We start from the raw sequence: 18,586 nt of genomic DNA on the forward strand, positions 1-18,586 counted from the left end.
TTTGTTAGTTTTTGTACTGAAGATATAATTTTTTTCCCCTTCCAGTTTTGGTCTGAATGAATGAGCCCATCTGTAGTAATTTCTGTTTTTGAATTCCTTTTGGTCGATAACTCGTTAGATCAGTGATGATTGCATGCGTTATTTTTGGTACTTTTAGGGCATTTGCAGTGTTTACTTGTTATATAGATGAATAGGATTACACCATCCTTCAATGAATCCTTGGTTTACGAGAATACTGTATAGGAACTGAATCCGGGAATAATGCTTTTCAGGCTATTAGGAATGAGCTTAATACTTGGGGGGTAACAGGGCAACTCACGCGCATCCAGAATTAACTGTATGTTTTCTGGCGTATTTGTAAAATGGGACATTGGTAAATTAATTCGAAAGGGAGAGCGCCAGTAATCCTTACTAATGAACATTTCATAAGTTCATGCGTATTAGGAAACTTTCATATAGAAACTGAATGTTTCATGAGTAGTTTGAAAAAGATGGGCATTTGTTACATAGTTCATTATGTGAATATCTGGTACTTGATGGGTATATATCAGATATTCATTTAATCCTTTCCAGGGTCTTAAATTGGTAATAATCCTTTTCAGGGTCTTAAATTGATAATTTATCATATACATCGGGAAGATGTACGAGAGGTAGGGTTGCAAACGGATCGGATATGGTAGTTATCATATATGTATCCATTTATGAGTCATTGAATTATTTGGATACAAATGCACATTTACTTCAGTGAGAAAAACCCATATCTGTGACCACCATAATTGAAATGGATACTGATTGGATATGAAAGAAACACATAAGGATATTGATCGAATATAAGACCATACAAATACAATATAGATATAAGTATAAAGTGAATATTACCTCCTCCATTTTGTGTTAAAATGGAACACGCTTAAAAATTGTAAAAGATTCCCCAAAAAAATTTTCCAAAAAAATATGGGTAATAGTTATGAGTATTTATTTGTATATAAGGCTAAATTTAAAGCAAATAGATAGCAAAAGTAATTGCAAGCAGTTTGTGTAGTTTTTGGTTGGAGCTTGGAAACTGTGTTGTGTGTGTACTTGTAATTAAGTCACCACTCACGCGCTTTTAGGGAAGTGCTGGTGCGGGTTGGTAATGAATTAAAACACAGGTTCACACTCTTACTAAACATCTGGATATCCGGATCCAATTTTATTAAACAACGTATCTGTTCCATATCCTATTTAAAACTTTATATGATATCCATATCTGATTGGGTTAGTATTTTAATATCCGAACTCACATCCAATTTAGATACGAATGCTGATCGGATCTGTTATATCTGGTTCTGATTTCATCTCTAATGATAGGTCAAACAGTTAAAGAATAATTCGTGAATTGTATATTTCCTATAGGTGTATTGCTTTCGTAATACGAAGTTAATTGTTTCCTAACTTGATTTGTATATCCTTTGTGTTTCATAATACCCTGCAACTTATTTAACCTTTTAGTGTTGTATCTATTTACATCCATTATTTTAAGGATTTGAACATCTGTCCGCCAGCCTTATGTCAGTGTAAGCATGCATCATAGAACAAATAATGGGATTCTATCACCCTAATTTAGAGGGTTCAGATCCATCAAGCTTACACAGTGGAGAAGCACAATACATTCTGATCAATCCACTTTTTAATGTTTAAATTTAGGGAGTTAGTTTAGGAGCAGCTGTAACACCAGATTTGGTGTAGTATTCCTGCTAATAACTGTGCACTCTATGGGGATGTTGAAAAAAACTGTGACTGTATTGAGTTCAATTGATCTTTTAGAGTGAAACGTCCCAATACCAGAAGGTTTCAACTGTTGCTCTACGTTAGTATCAGTTTGTAATCTTTATGGATGAAGTTTCCTGCTATATGCAATTCGTTTGCTGCAAGTGGAATGTAATTAAGAATATTTGTGTTGCAGTTTGTGAGATACCTTTTTTCCCCTTCTGATTTTGTTATTTGCTCCTAATCATCATCCTCTTGCAATTCATAATTTTCATTTGTAAAATTAGTTGTTAGATCTTATGAATTGCAATATTTTTAAGCTTACTCTCTAAAACCACTTTTCTACGTTTGTTAATCACCTGTTATTTTATTCCCTGTGTAAGAAATTGTATCTTGAGCAAGGGCATGATGCATTTTTTTTCCTTTCCTCATGTTATTGTACATTTTGTTTTGAGTTTGATATTTAATTTCCAATTTCTACTAGAAAAACAAAATCTTTCCGTTCATGTTCAAAAATCCTTTTAGTTTCTTGCTGCTTATGTTATAAGGTTATCAGCTAAAAGTTTAAAACCTTGAATGTCTCTTGTTGGTGCTATATTTTCTGTATAGGGTGATGAACTTCAGGTGAAGGTGAACAAGCTCTCATCAACGAAGACGCAACTTCCTTATGACTACTATTTCTTGGATTTTTGTAAACCGTCCAAAATCATGAACAGCGCAGAGAATTTAGGAGAAGTCCTTCGTGGTGATCGCATTGAGAACTCTATCTATGCGGTGAGTACTCATCTATTGAACAAGTAAATTTTACTTCACAAGTAGCGTAATTTGAATTTGGGTCAGTTTCTTTTGAAGTGCTAATATCTCTACTGTGTTTACCTAGTTAACCTTCATTTTATGTTATCTTCATGTATGATGTACAACCCAGTTTAAAATGAGAGTAGATGATACCTGCAAAGTAGCTTGTCGGAGAGAGCTTACTAAAGAAACTGCAAAGAATTTCAGGGAAAAGATTGACGATGAATACCAAGTTAACATGTAAGTACATCATATAGTCTATTTTCCGAAAGTGAAAATGGTTGTATTATGGAGCAGTTATCCTTTACATTTGTCTAATTGTTATGAGAGGCCAAACTTAAGTTCTATAAATTGGAATATTATTGTATTTGTATGCTTTCTCTACTGCTGGAAGATTTTGCCATCTGAACTCCATATTTTAGTTGTCATATCCTCAATGTTTTAACAAAAGTTGGTTACGCTTGATAGGATCTTGGATAACCTTCCTGTTGCAGTCCCTAGACAACGGAGAGATGGAAGTCCAGCACCAAGTTATGAGCATGGTTACCGTGTTGGTATTAAAGTAAGCTGCTACGACGGTCCATATTGCAGTTTCTGCTTGTTGAGTGATGAATTATCTTTCCGTCAGTTAAGCTAACTTTTGTTAATGTTTGGTCAGAATAAAGATGACAAGTATTACATCAATAATCACCTGAGCTTTAAAGTCATGTACCATCTGGACTCTGAGACTGAGTATGCACGGATTGTTGGCTTTGAGGTTATTCCAACCAGGTGCTTATTCTTTCTTGTCCTTTCATAGTTGTATTGTTGTTTTCACACTTTCTTCAGCACTATTTTTTATACTGATTCAGTGATGACTGATGCTATTTTTCTTTTCATTGATTCTCCTCAACAACATTAGAAAGATCATAGTTATGTCAAAATGGCTACTTTGCTGGGTGATCAGTTTTTATTATTGTGCAATAGAACAAGACTAAAACATAGATATATATTTTCTGAAGAATTATAACCTAGAGATGCATAATTGTGAAATATAAATCAAGCTATATTCCGCTTTAGTGAGCCCGGCCTTCTATAGAGTTTGTTTGATCCATGAAGTTCTGAAATCAATCTCGCTCTTTTTAGTGGCTGATGGAAATCATCCTAATTCTATTCTCCTTAAACTTTCCCTTTAGATGTTCCCATGGTTTTAAATATCGGTCGATAATCCGATATTATCGCCGAGTTATCGGATTTAGGAGCTTTCCGCTAGGATAAGTAGGATTTTTAATCGGTTATCATTTTTTGAGGTTTATCGGCGAGTTATCGGCGATAAATGCACTTATCGGCCGATAAGTAAGGCTCTAAATATCGGCTTTATCGGCCGATAAGTAGGATTTGAGAGCTTTTACTTTTTTTGGATTTGCTCTTTGAATGTTTACAAATTATAAACTATTTGTTGCTTTTGGAACTTTGTTGATTGGTGATTAGCTTATGTTTGTTTATGGATATTGATAATGGCTCATAACTACTAAATATCAACTTAGTAAGTTAGTTTATGAATCTCATGATTAAACAATAATTATGTAGATGCGTAGATGGTTCTTCATTCTTGATGTTATCTTATTATTTGCTTGTTTATTATTCTATTTTGACTAACATTATATTTTTTTTCAAGCTTATGTTTGTTTATTATTGGCTAGTATATTACTCCGATAAATACTACTTATCCCCGATATGTCCCCGATTTTCGCTATCCGATAAGGATTTTGATCGTCCGATAAATCCCCGATAACCGACATTTAAAACCTTAGATGTTCCTATGGTAACACTAGTCACTGCTCTACTTACAATTCAGCATTAGTCCAGCGAAGTACCAGATTTGGTAGAACTAGAATGTAGGAAAGTTAATTGGTTTGATAATAGATATAGTGGTATTGTTGTAGAGTTTACTGTTTTCTAGAAGTCTTCTTTTTTGATGTTTTCTAAACAACAGAATTTGAGGTGTAATTTTGCTGTTGGCGTGAACGACATGATAGATAAGTATATATTATGTTTATTATTTGTTCCCTAGAGAGTTCTTTTTTTTTGGGATACTTGGAAGCTTATTTTTTTTGTTCCTTCTGCTTCTAATCTCATCTGTTTCTACGAACAGCATAAAACATGAGTACAGTGAATGGGATGAAAAGAACCCGAGAGTGGCTACATGCAACATGAACACTAAGATTGCTCCAGGTAGCCATTCTCCTCAGGAAGTAACCGATAGTGACTATGTTGTATTCACATATGATGTTACCTTCATGGTATGTTCTCTATCCAAAAAAACAAACTTCTTTCTTTAAAACATGTATCTCAAACTCCTTTCATTCTGCTCCCTTGCAGCCCAGTGAAATTAAGTGGGCTTCTCGATGGGATACCTACCTTCTCATGAATGACGATCAGATCCACTGGTTTTCCATCATTAACTCTTTCATGATTGTTCTCTTTCTATCAGGCATGGTCGCCATGATCATGATGCGGACCCTATACAAAGACATATCCAACTACAATCAGCTTGAGACTCAAGAAGAAGCCCAGGAAGAAACAGGATGGAAACTAGTCCATGGTGATGTTTTCAGAGCCCCAGTCAACTCAGGTCTTCTCTGTGTTTATGTAGGAACTGGGGTTCAATTCTTTGGAATGACCTTAGTGACAATGATATTTGCATTGTTTGGTTTCCTCTCTCCCTCAAATCGTGGCGGTTTGATGACTGCTATGGTCCTTTTATGGGTCTTTATGGGTCTATTCGCTGGATACTCATCGTCACGTTTATATAAAATGTTCAAAGGTACAGACTGGAAGAAAAACACCCTGAAGACTGCATTCATGTTTCCTGGCATAGTATTTGCCATCTTCTTCGTTCTGAACGCCTTGATTTGGGGGGAAAAGTCATCTGGTGCAGTTCCCTTTGGTACCATGTTTGCACTCGTATTCCTCTGGTTTGGCATCTCGGTGCCCTTGGTCTTTGTAGGTAGCTATCTAGGCTTTAAAAAACCCCCAATTGAAGACCCGGTAAAAACTAACAAAATCCCTAGACAAATACCCGAACAAGCTTGGTACATGCAGCCATCTTTCTCTATTCTAATCGGTGGTATACTCCCATTTGGTGCCGTTTTCATTGAGCTCTTCTTCATCCTAACCTCGATATGGCTGAATCAATTCTACTATATCTTCGGATTCCTGTTCATAGTCTTTGTTATTCTCCTCATAACTTGTGCTGAGATCACTATAGTGCTTTGCTATTTTCAACTCTGCAGTGAGGATTATAATTGGTGGTGGAGGGCATATTTGACTGCAGGTTCTTCTGCATTGTATCTCTTCTTGTATTCAGCGTTCTATTTCTTCACCAAGTTGGAGATCACAAAGCTTGTTTCTGGGATCCTTTACTTTGGTTACATGTTGATTGGGTCTTATGCATTCTTTGTGTTGACGGGTACGATTGGGTTCTATGCTTGTTTCTGGTTCGTTCGCAAGATATATTCATCGGTGAAAATAGATTAGGATATATTGTATTGAGAGATGGTGATTTTGTAGGAGGTAGAATAAAAACAATGAAAAAAAAAGGAATCAGTTTGTGTTAACTGTTTTTTTTATACCTTCTGTTGTTTTTAAGTTATTAGAAACTGAACTCGTATGTTTATGTTTGTCTATAAAGTTTTATGTTTTCAGATGAGATAGTTTTGTGTGTTTTAACCAGGCAGCGTACTCTCTTATGTTATTATACTTTCTTATACGTTGGTTAAGTCGGTGAATTTTGTTGGTAAAAGAGTGGCGTGCGTGCTATTGCATCTGGACTTTACGGTGGTTGGCAGTATCATGTAATTATGTTCACACAAGTGGCACAACTTCTATACGATCTAGGGTAAGATCACGTCTATACTATATTATCCACTGTTCTCAATTTTATTTCTCTTACTGCACAATAATGCATGCGATGGTCTCTTCAGATATCTAATTGTTGTTGGAGAGATTACAGTTTTGGAATAGTGTTCAGTGTTGTAGAGACCAGACAAAAGTGGGACGAATTTTCAAAACGAACCTATTTCCACATTTAATCCTAAAAAAAACCTGTTTTGAACTTATTTTTAAAAACCGATCAGGTTTCAGCCCTGGGGCTTCAAACCATGTCGGTTTTTGAAATTCTTTTTTCGAAACTTCACGGGAGTTCAACTCCCGTGAAGTTTAGTAAATCAGTTAAACTCCCGTGAAATTTCATAGTTCAAAGAACTCTCGTGAAGTTTAGCAGCTTTACTAAACTTCACGGGAGTTCAACTCTCTTTAACTTTCAGAAGCTTTTTCACAAAAATCGACCTGGTTTTAGCGCCAAGGCTGAATCCATGTCGTTTTTTACAAATAAGTTTAAAACTGGTCGTTTTTTGGGATTAAATGTTCAAATAGGGTGGTTTTGAAAATTTGTCCGACAAAAGTGTCCAGGCTAGCTTTATGTCACGTTTGATCGCATGCGCTGCAAGAGTTAGAAAGTTACGATAAAATTATTGAAAAAGTTTTAGGGAAAACATGTCATGTAATTATAATTTGGTCCTCCTCTTTTTATCCTAAAAGAAGGGTCAAAAAATGAAAACAATTCTTCAAAGTATCCATCTATAATTTGTTTTTTGAACCTCTCAAGTTCTTGTTTTAATTGTTTATCTATATAAGTTAGATGTACTATAAGCAAATTAAAATAAAAGATAAATTAAGTGGAAGATAGAAAAGAAATACGAATTGTAAGGCAAATCAGCTATTCACTTTTGTCGCTCCTACAAATTGTATTACTGAATAGATACAATGGTTCAAAGATAAAAGTAAAAGCACATATAATTTGTTAATTGGACTACTAGTCACTCTATTTATCTCATAATTAGACGAGCATATCTGTATTTTAAGAGCTTAGATAATTGGTCATTTAATTAAATAGTAATTAAATTGTTAACCACTTCAGCACTTCTGATGCTTTCTATCAATTAATATAATGAATTTTTATTGATGTGACATGAAAAATCTTGATTATTTGACATAACAGATTTATTTATATGTGTAATATTTTGATCACTTATGACGGTGAAATTTGTGACATGATGGGAACTTGTATTTGGTAATTTGTATTGTATTTGACATTCTATTCTTGAAAATATTACCTCGTGACACATTGACTAAACTGTATTGTGTAAAAATAAATAAAAATATACAACTCAAAATGACAAAAAACATTAGAAGTGACTAGGGATCCTATTGGTATTTAATTACATGATCGGTCATCCAAATAATTACAACTTATATACGAGCATCAAATTATGAGACAAATACACGTTATCCAATTTGTAAGAGCAACAAAGTGAATAGCCCTTTGAATTTTAGGGGTTGTTGCACTTAACCCATTGAATTTTGTTTATCTCACATAGCCCCTTGAATTTTGGGATTTCTCAAAAAAGAAAAAAAAAGCGAAAAAAACCCTTGATCTTTAACTTTATCGTTTTAAAAAAAAAAAATCCCAAAATTTGTCACTTGTCACTTATGCAACACGCTCCTCCCATAAACTTTAGATTTTTTTTCTTCACAAGAAAACTTTAGTGATTTACAAATTACATTCAGGAGAGCTCACTAAGAAAAGTTTGTTTTGTGAGACGCCCCAATTCTCAGGGGTTTTGTGACAATAACCCAAAATAACATTTGGTATGTCAGTGCATTTCCCGACTCCATCGCTCTCCCGCCCTTTTCTCTCCCTCCCTCTCTCTCTCTCTCTCTCTCTCTCTCTCTCGCCCTCCGCCAACCCCTCCTCCTCCTCCGATCCGTCAAGCGCAATCTCGTCTATCGCGGCCTCTCTCAGCTCGCAAACCCCAAGAGCTAGGGTTTTGGACGCCGCCCTCTCGCTCATGTGCTTCAACTCTTATCAGGTCTCAATCTCCTCCTTCCCATCCTATGGTAAATTACAAGATTTTTTTTTGATTTTTTTTCTCTTTTTCAAGAAACCCCTCGTTTACTATGTTCAACAAAACAAACCCCAAATCAACCACATTAATTTCATCTAAATAACTAATGGAAAAATTAGGAATATCCTGGGAATATTACTTAGAATAAATTTTGGGGGTTGTTTGAATCAGTGTGGTAGATTTGAGGTTAAATCAGCAAAGATCTGTATTTGTAGGATACATTTGCAAATATGGTCGACTTTGGGGATATATAGGTAGAATACCTTTCATTTAAATTTGGAGTTTCTGCTCAACTTAATAAAATGAGGGGATTTCTTGAAAAACCTGGTGGAGATGAAGGGGGTATCTTGTAGTTTATCCTTTAAGTCTATGTACTTTGCAGGTTGATGACAGTCGAATCGAGTGCCTCGTGAGCACAATCGTTTCAGCTCTGTCTTCAATGGCACACTGCAGTGTCTCTTCTCCTGGTGGAGGGGATTCAATGTTTATTAGAGTTGGGAGCTTGGTTTCGTTTCAAGATTGTGGGGATTTGATTCAGATTGGTGCTGAGGTGCTAGAGAATTTGGAGAGGCACTACGGTAAAAAAAATGCTGCAATTTGATTTCTTGATATTTTTTCTTACCTAAGTTTATTATTCTCCTTGGTGGTGTTAGTTGGTCCTTTATTAAATATTAGATTTGTGATATAATGTAGATTTAAATGTGTACAATATGAAGGTTTGTGCTCGTAGAGAAATATGCTTAGACAAATAATTAGAAGTGTTGAATGCTTTCTCAAAGCGTAACATGTTGACATATTCCTTTTTTCCGAGCAACATAGGAGCAAAGCATAACTCAATAATTACGGTGTTGGTATGTGTTTGCCACGATCACGATCACCACTATATGCATTCTGCTCAAAATTGTGGGGAAAAAAGCCATAGAGGCTGCACAGTGCCAATTCATTTGTTTTTTTGTTTTTGAGTAATTGGGGAAATATGCTCAACACACAAAGAGAAAGAGGAAAGGTGAATAGGAGGTAATAGAAAGAATTAGAAGAAGAAACGGACTAGACAAATTTCTGAATCGAGGTGTCACGTAGCTATGAGTCGGTCGTCTACTCATGTATAAGGCGATATGTCATATCAGAAAGGAAGGTGATTGTATAATCAGATGGTGAAGAGTGTCATCATCTCTAAATTATCTTGGAACGCTCTCATTTGTTCGAAATGTGAATTTGTACATAGAAAAAGCGAATTTGATAGTGCGCTGATTAGGGTTACGAGGAAAACTAATGTTTCATTTAAGGAACAACAATTAAAGGATGAAGCCGTACAAGAGACATAAACCTAGGAAGGTTCGAATGACAGGTTAGGTTTAGCCAAATAGGCAAATCATGGTGATCTCTATAATAGGATTAAACCCTAGAATTCTTAGGAAAATAATGTTCAAGCGGACTAGAACAGTTAAGAAAAAATATTTCGAGCTTAATGACTTACAAGGATGATAAAATGAAGTGCCTCATTTTATTGTCATCTTTGTTTTCCTGAATCATTTTCAGGCTTATTTTATTGTGCATTGTGTTAGTTGACAGACAAGAAGATCTGATTATTTTGTAGATAGATGATATGGTTATTTTGTACAAGAATGAAAAATGGGAGAGGATCTGGGGATTTCTTGGAGTGGTGTCTCAGAATTTTGGAAAAAAGCTATCTGTTTGTCTAATGCAATTCAAACTCTTAGGATGATCGAAGAAACTACAAAACCAGAACAAATAATTTGGATAAAAGTTTCTGTATTCCTAAACATCTTTCCTCAAGACTCGAGCTCTGTGTCCAGTTTAAGAAGTGATAAACAGTGATTAATAGGACTGTTGTCAACATGATACTATGATGTATGATAGCCATCCATTTACACTTCTCATATCATCTTGGTGCTTACAGTTGCTCAATTTAATTGCACTACATTGAATGCACAATTCCATCTTCTTACTATTGTGGATAATTTGTAATCTCTATATGTACTCGACTAATATCACAATTTTGAACATAAACCTTGTTACTTTCGCTGTCAATTGATGATGTATTTGCGGTCATTTAGGGGTTTCCACCTTTTTTGACCTCTTGACTACTTATTTTCAAGGTAAAGGGCAACATGTGTACCCATCTTATGAAATATAATGAGGAAAATTATGTACAGAAGGGCTTTAGGGAAGAATATACAGATCAGAACAAGAAGCATGTTTGTCGCTTCTATGGCCAAACATTTTGTCCGTTAATTTTCTTTGATATGGGTTACTTGCTTGCCTTTGAATTTGATTCCATATGCTCATGGATCAATCCATTGCAAGCTTAGGGCCTTGGACCAATATGTTGTTTCCTTGTGCTGCCCTTTTATTTGAGGAGTTTTGGCCTTCTTTAAATGGTATCGAAATAGCTGAGAGTTTTGTTCTCAAATTAGGTTATCCTTTAATTTTTTTACTCTGATCCTCTTTTTTCACTCTACTTTGATTTTATCTTTTGTTCATGTATTATATTTTTGTTTAGGTGCAGCTCCTAAAATTATAGCTCTTTCGCATACTCTATTACATGCTATTCTGAAAGCTGCAGTATCATCATCAGCATGTCAAATGTTTCTCCCATCAACATCACTTGATATTGAAGAAACTGAAAGAATAAATGTTGAAAGGAGATCTGCAATTACAAAGCTTATCTGCTTCTTGCATGATGAAGCTTCTATTAGCGGCAATCAAGTTCCATCAAGGTATGCTTGATATATTCGGAGTTTTAGCTTGTAAGTATTTTTGGCTAGAAACAACACCCCAACCCCTCCCCCACTCCCCACCCCACCCCACCCCACGCACGCGTGCGTAACAAGAAATGAGTGGGGTTGACTGAGTTTGTGATCCTTGTTGGAATTTTCAGCTCATGTCTTGGTTATTATTCTACTCTATTAGATATTAAGGAGTTAATATTATAATATATATTTATGGTGGTCATTGTGAGGCCTTTCTCTTGTAGCATGCTGAAAATTTACTCTATTCTGTGTATTTTTGTACGATAATAAATTTGACATTGTTGTAGTCATCTGTTTCTTTATGTTTTCCAAATAAAAGGTACTTTTAGGTGGTTTAAGATCATGACTGAGGTTGCATAATTTATTCCTGGTTAGAAGCTCGGTTATTTGATGCACCATATTTACCAAATTAGATCAGGACTGTGTTTGTGCTTCTACCATCTTTTATATGGATTTTCGATGAATGACTTTTGCTAATTGTTTTATTTGTTTCTGTTTCTATGTCAGGATGAAATCTTCTTGGTGATCATTCAGTGAACTTGGCTATTTGTCTCTTTATTGATTCTTTATATATTATGATGGAAATTTTTCTGTGTTTTTATTCATCATTTTGCACTTTTTAGGATTTTAGCATCCCTTCTATATTAATATCCCTTACTGGGATAATAAATATCAGTTGGATTATTTTCTAAATTCAAGCTTTATGCTGGTGTTATTCTCATTCTGTTACCCATTTCTTTGAACAATAGACCCATTAATTTTCTCTTTGTTATTTCCAGCTGTTTGATACACATGCTGATTAATGATGCAACAGGGCTTTACTGCTCAACTGTTTTTGTTGTCTGGCTTATTCTGTTAAAAGGCCATTTTCTATAATCAGTATCTAGTTTGCTTATGCTTTCTCGTTTTGCTTATAACTTGAAACTTTCTCAAATGGTTACTGAATGTCTTTTCAAGTAAGTTGTTAACATTGTACTTGTAATGATTTCTGTTCTGAATTTTGCTAGGTTATTTATGTGGAATCTTGATCCTTTAATCTTAAAGCATGACATTTCAGAAATATTAAGGGAAACAACAGAGAGGCCTTTCCTTTGCCTGAAAGAAGAATTGCAAGCTCGATTGTCTTGGCGTGCCATTATTATGTGCTTTGTAGCTTCTCCGACCATCTTTTTGGAGACAAGGGCACTTTTGCATAGCTGGTTTCTTTTAACGTAAGTTCTAATTTTCAGTTTGAAGTTTTGCTTGCATATGGGAAGAAAGAGTATGACATCATCATGTGATGTCTTTTTGGCATGATATCTTTTTTTTCTCCTCAATATCTTCCACTGTTTTAAAAAACCTCCGCCTAGTCCGCTTAGGCGTACGCCTAGGCCTAGACGGTACATAGTCCACCTAACGAGCGCCTAGCGCCTAAGCGGTATTTAGGCTGCCCACCTAGATTTTACGAGCGTTTAGGGGAGCATTGTCTGCTTACGTGGATTGCACCCTGTAAGCCTTGATTGTGATTTTATGTGTCGTAGCCTAGACGTCCTCTAAACTCCACTTACCTCCAAATATGAACATCTCCACTATCTCCTCCGACCTTCAGCAAAACCTCATCGACCACCATTTAAATGAAGAGAAAAAAAACGTCCAGAAACCGCTTAGGCGCCCGCCTAGGCGACTAAGCGCTGGGCGCCAAGTCCGACGCCTAGAAGCGCCCAACGTTTAATGTAACATTGATATCTTCTCTCAAGTCTATCAATATGATGTTTTACATTTTTTTTTTCTCCTGCTGCTACTATTTATCAACTGCTTTGTAGTTTATGTCTGCAATTTATGTAAAAGATAGTTTTCTTACGAACTATTTAAAGGTGTTTGTTTGTCAGAGTTCTATTTATGCTTAGGCTTTAACTCTCCTTGAGACACCTTCCAATTCAGTGTTTAGTAGGTCTTGCCATTCAATTCCTTGTAAAAAGTGATTTAACTTATAGCATCGAGTAGGCTTTTTTACTTTTTTTTTCCTGTTGGGACTTTCCCTATACCGCCGCTACATTTTTGGGTAAACCTTCATAGTCCTCTAGGTTTGAAATTGTGAATCTACTTTTGAGACCATCTACCAACTTCTCCTGTTAGTTGTTCTTTTAAAAATTGATTTTCTTTCCTGGTTCAATGATTCCTATCGATCTATGAATGATGTAGAAAATGATGAAACATTTGATAATATTTTAAAACACTTAAAAGTAAATTATGAAACATCAGGTTTGAAATATAGTCCATGTTGCTAGTCATCATCTTGACTTGATAACTATAAGGCTTTTTCACTAATTGCATATTGTGTATGTGGTTTTGCCACTTCCATGAAGAAACATACCCATATCAAATACATATTGGTTATTTTGATACTTGACGGACACGTTGTTTGGGGAGAAAGTCGATTTCATTGATGAGTTCATTTACATCTACAATAAACTCAAAGAAATAGTCTTTTTATAAGACTTTCAACAAATATTACAACTTTCTTTCAAACAAACGCAATGGATGTTTATCTTCCGCTGCTTGCGTGAGATCTTAGCCTGTGACGGGGACGTTGATATCCGTGGACCACCAAACGATCAGATCAGATCCAGAGCTTCGTTGATTCGCGAAGGAATCAAGAATTCGAAGCAATTATCTCGGCAACAGCGAGATAATCACTCTTCTCGAGATTACCGTAACGGAGCAATCTCAAGGCAAAGAACCGGGAAATGTAGATCTGACGAGCTCCTCTTCTTTATACTGACGAACTCGATCCGATCTCCTCCTCTCTTCTGAAATTCGTGCTCCTTCAGTCTTCAATCCAGCAGGGCTTTACCAACGCTCGAGAATTCCAGATCTCCTCTAAAATTCGTGGCTCCCTTCAGATCTCCTTTTATGAGGGTGCTAGGGGTGTATTTATAGGCTTTAAATGCCATGTTTGTGGATAGGAATGAGGCAAGTTTTCGGTTATGTAACAGCTTCCACATGTTTAAGGATAACCACACATATTTATGGATGATCCCAATGAGTTCTAGAAGCCAATCTTATCAGAAAACACGTCGGGAGCTGACTTGGGCGCGAGTCACTTCGACTGTCTCACACATGTCCGAGACAACTTGGACTATCTCGGGTATTTTGATCTTAACTCTCTCATACGATCTCGGAATGAGTTGATCCAAGATGCGTTAGAAAGCTAACAAGGAGCTCTACAACTTTCATCTTTTGAGCTTCTTCAGATTCAAAGCGAGATAGTCTCTACCAAGGCCGAGACACTTGGAGTGTCTCCGCTAAGGCCCGGGGCATTGTTTCGTGCGTCCCGTCCGTTTCCGTCGTATCTTCGTCGTCCGAACTCGGAATTGCGCAATTCAAAGTGCGAAGGAAAGCCAACGAGAAGATATACAAGCTCCCATGGTTGAATCATATGTGGAGTAGATGAGACACGATGGACGCTTCGTCTTTCGTAAGTGAAGCGTAGCTCCCGATCAGTTATTCTGCAGTTCCGTTGCTTCACACGGTTCGTCGACTTACTTCATGTGTTTATTGACATCAATTAAGCTTCTGTGACCCGGATAGTGACGTTCATCGTTTTCTCTCTGTCTCAAGCCGCGTGCGGGAATTCGTGGGTAATTTTTAACGCCTACACACGTGTTAGCTACTTGTCATGGATACATAACGTACATATTTGTTTTGAAGCAATGAGTACTTACTCATGAAGCATAACTGTCAGTTCTCCCCAAAGAGGACATGATTCAGCTATATGCCTCAATGCGGCTACTGCATTATGAGTTCACTCATTTTCACTAGCTTGTCCTTCGGCATCCTCTTCTTAGTTCATGCAGTTAAATGACTGAGCATGATCAGCACTTGTACTGTGGAGGGTGGTGTATACAAGACCAGGAATGAAGTAACGCTGATATATTTACATTCCTTGGACCAGTCACCAACTCATACTCATTAATGGAAATTCTGAAAAACTATGACTTGAATGTATTGTTCTCCAAAGTCCAGACCAGTTTCATTCTGTTGTTGTTTTTTCAAAGTTTGACACACTTCATTTAATGTTAAATCTTTTGATTGCAAATAATCTGACAGCACAGAATTATTTATGTATAAACAAGGCTCTAATGATATATGTTCCAAATTTTCTACTCCTAATTTCTCTGATACTAACCATTACCATAATTCTTGTTTCTTATGAGGGGTTTCATTTTCTTTTTATTGTGCAGGGGTATGTCTTCTGTATTAAACCTTCAAATTGCAATTATTTCTTCGGTACTAGATGTGCTTTCCAGGCCAATGTGGTGGGATATGTCCATGGAAATGGGACTGAAATTTCCATTTTCCCGTTCCTACTTTCCTGTGAAACACCGTGAATTGTTGGCTATACTAACTGCACCCATCACATGCGAAAGTTTTCTTGATCTAGTTCGCCATATTAGAGAAGCTGCTGCTCGTGCATCAAAATACTCCAATCAGGATGAAGTGCATGCCTCCTGTGGCAGTTTTGGGCATGGAGGACTGGAAATTCTGGTAGATGCTAGTTCAACATGGTCTGTGAAATGCATTTCCATAAAATTCTTTGAAATTGTTGTGTTTATGTTGTTATCGTACGCAGATCATTTTTTCACTGTAATATTGCAGGTCCTTGTTGATGGCTTTTCCTGCATGGTTCTACTTTGCTGCTATTTTAATCTTTCATGGAAAAGATACTCAACAGTCTTGTTTGTCAAATGCTATATTCGGTGCAACTGAAGCTGGCACAAAAAATCTTAACGACCTGCATATGGCTGCGGCAGTTTACCTATCTTGGATTTTAAACCCATTTGATGAAAACTACTTTAATCTTCTTGCTGATTGTATAAAGAAAATATCAAGTTCATGGAGCATGAAAAATGGAGCAAACGTTAACAAGGAGCAGGCACGTGTCACCCGCGAGGAGAAGATACCTGCTTATAGTAGGAAGCTCAGAATATCCAAGGTTAATAGCTGTGAGAAACTCATTTTTGGAGCAGAAAATGATAGTGCATCAACAGTTGGAGTATGGCTTAGAGAATTTGATAGTTCATGTGTTAAGGCATGCAAAAGAGCTGTCATCAGTCAGATAGCAACTGAAGATAAAGGCAAGCATAACGTTAACATGCAGCCCAGCCTGTTGATCTTAAGAATTCCTCTGGGCATATTGATTGGATCCGGTTTTGTGGACGAAAAGGGATGTGAGCTGCTGCTTCACTATTCCACAACTGGGAAAATCCTACAAGCAAGAGAGATGCCCAAAAATGCTCCTGGTTCTCTTTCCCATGATCTCCCTTCACAGTTTGCTGGTAGTGAAACTAACTGGCCCATTGATGGAGCTTGTCTTGTATTTACTTTGTTTGATATTCTTGAGGATATGTCAGTAATGTTCTTTGACTGTGAAGATGTTAGGGGTAGTTTTATTTGCCAGATGAAAAGCAAAGTTAGTGGTTACTTGCTGAGATGTGTCAAGACATTACTTGAGTTCTTCACAGAACAGTTCCAAGTTGATGTAGTAAGAGAAAGAGCCATGGTGGATCTGTATTGGAGATTGACACAGTGGATGCAGAAAGGACAGAAAGTTTTTGAAGGGTACAGAGCATTTGTTGAGGTTGCTGATGAGATTGCTAGGAGGTTCTCAATTGTGAAGGAGACTTAAGATTGGTATTCTTGACATGCTGGAAATCATGTGACTGTTTCTGGCAAGAGGCTTTTGTGATGAGAATTATTCAAGTCTAAGTAAAAATGAGCATGGCATATGGTATGTACCTGGACATAGAGCCACACTAAAGTCTTAAGACAAGCGCAGATTGTTATAATTCAACTAGTAGAGTTTATCAACCTGTGATTTTTTGTTTACCTAATGAGAGCAAATATGATCATGTATCATGTCATATTGATGTTTCTCGGTCATATGCTACACCAGTTCATTCCTCCAAAATTTTCAGTCAATACTTGCATAAACCAACTGGGAGCAGGTATGGTACCAACAAGTTCCCTGCTTTCATTTATCTTAAATTAATAGCCGATGAAATGAGAACAATTACTTATCCTTTATTTATTTATTTAATTTGGTTACATTTTGCAGATACATCTGAGATTATTTGCTGCAAGGATCACTTCAAATTTCTGGGAGATCCTAGGCGTCGTATATATTTTTGTGTTTCCTCGCCACTATTGACCTAGAGAAAATTATTTTTGCCATTGCCTTGTATGTTTGTTTTCGTTTTGTTACTATTAAACAACAGTTGCATAGGGGCGCAAACTGTAGCTCAGTAGCTTTGCAGTTTATAAGTCAAAAAAATACACATCCAACATCAATCTAATCTCAAACTACATTATGTGACATGTCAGATTGAAATTATTCCTGATAGAAGCACTAGAAGAAATTAATAACGTAGCCTCTGAAAAATCTGGAACGAATGAAGAAACTAGAAGAAATGGTTTTTCCTTAGCATTTTTCCTGTAATACCACATCACAGTGCTTCGTTTGGTATATTCTTCCTTCAGAGAGGACCATTCGCACACTCATGTGTAAGTGAAATGCCCATACTCCTTGATTATCTGCAACAAACCTTAGTGCTGTCCATCCATAAGGGAAGATCACCAGTGTGCTTCTCAATGGTGGATTCTTTGAGTTAAACTTCAAAACATCCTTTTGGTGAATCTCCCATCTCCTTAGCCCAAAACCCAGAAATCATGCCCATGCAGATGCCATGGGTGTATTCATTCATATTGTCAGCAAGCGCATTTGCATTCTGTAGGATCAGATCAATGGCCTGTTGAATTCAAGTTGACATGCATTACTACATTGTGTTGAGTTGGGATTCTTCCGAGGTTTCATACTTCCATTACATCATATTTCCTAGGGAAGGTTTTAGCAATAAATGCACTGAAGTCATACTTCATGGAGCCAAGTAATGGAGAGGATAGGAGGACCAGTTAGCTCTTGTTGACTGACCATTCAATATGCCCACTTATCTTGCTCTGGCTATTGAGGAGGACAATCGACGATGATAATTCTTTGGTTGTTGTGGTGTACCTTGCTGAGCTAAGATTTTGTAAGAGAAAGCCTTGCTGTGAGCATCGTGATTTCATTGGTGACTAACAGGAGATGAAGATGTGGTAGTGTCATGGGGGAATTGAGCAGGTAATTTAAGATGGTTAGAGCCGGTTGAGTTTTAGGAAGCCTTCCTCTTACACCTATAGAGATCCAATTGTTTGATGATGGATTTGATTGGTTGTTATCAGGACAGAATAGCTCAATCCAGATTAGATGTCCATATCATTAAGACTGAATGGTTTCACATA

At 36.6% G+C, this 18,586-nt stretch overlaps 2 protein-coding genes and 1 pseudogene across 2 annotated transcripts in view; 2 read left to right on the forward strand and 1 right to left on the reverse strand.

The window, feature by feature from the left end:
• The window catches only part of LOC109844615 (transmembrane 9 superfamily member 7-like), a 6,556-nt gene extending 301 nt beyond the window's left edge, over positions 1-6,255 (forward strand). Inside the window, exons 2-7 of the mRNA XM_020413727.1 lie at positions 2,359-2,523; positions 2,675-2,784; positions 3,013-3,106; positions 3,203-3,315; positions 4,679-4,826; positions 4,906-6,255. Of these exons, the coding sequence (XP_020269316.1) occupies positions 2,359-2,523; positions 2,675-2,784; positions 3,013-3,106; positions 3,203-3,315; positions 4,679-4,826; positions 4,906-6,063 (1,788 nt within the window). The 3' untranslated portion in view covers positions 6,064-6,255. The remainder of the gene's footprint in view (positions 1-2,358; positions 2,524-2,674; positions 2,785-3,012; positions 3,107-3,202; positions 3,316-4,678; positions 4,827-4,905) is intronic.
• Positions 8,238-17,477, forward strand: LOC109846011. The gene is made up of 7 exons (XM_020415233.1): positions 8,238-8,456; positions 8,875-9,070; positions 11,017-11,233; positions 12,274-12,477; positions 15,490-15,813; positions 15,905-17,253; positions 17,364-17,477. Exons 1-6 carry the CDS (start codon positions 8,238-8,240, stop codon positions 16,932-16,934), a joined length of 2,190 nt encoding a protein of 729 aa, XP_020270822.1. The 3' UTR covers positions 16,935-17,253; positions 17,364-17,477.
• LOC109846012 lies at positions 17,713-18,586 on the reverse strand (annotated as a pseudogene).

The sequence above is a fragment of the Asparagus officinalis genome, chromosome 6 (assembly GCF_001876935.1).
Source record: "Asparagus officinalis chromosome 6, Aspof.V1, whole genome shotgun sequence".
Classification (NCBI taxonomy): Eukaryota; Viridiplantae; Streptophyta; class Magnoliopsida; order Asparagales; family Asparagaceae; genus Asparagus; species Asparagus officinalis.

Bases quoted from the DNA above. Each gene is read 5' to 3' on its own strand.
- LOC109846011 (XM_020415233.1), top strand. From the start codon at position 8,238: ATGTCAGTGCATTTCCCGACTCCATCGCTCTCCCGCCCTTTTCTCTCC. The intron at 9,071-11,016 runs GTAAAAAAAATG...ATTTTTGTTTAG, and splicing joins GAATTTGGAGAGGCACTACG to GTGCAGCTCCTAAAATTATA. The intron at 15,814-15,904 runs GTCTGTGAAATG...GTAATATTGCAG, and splicing joins GTAGATGCTAGTTCAACATG to GTCCTTGTTGATGGCTTTTC.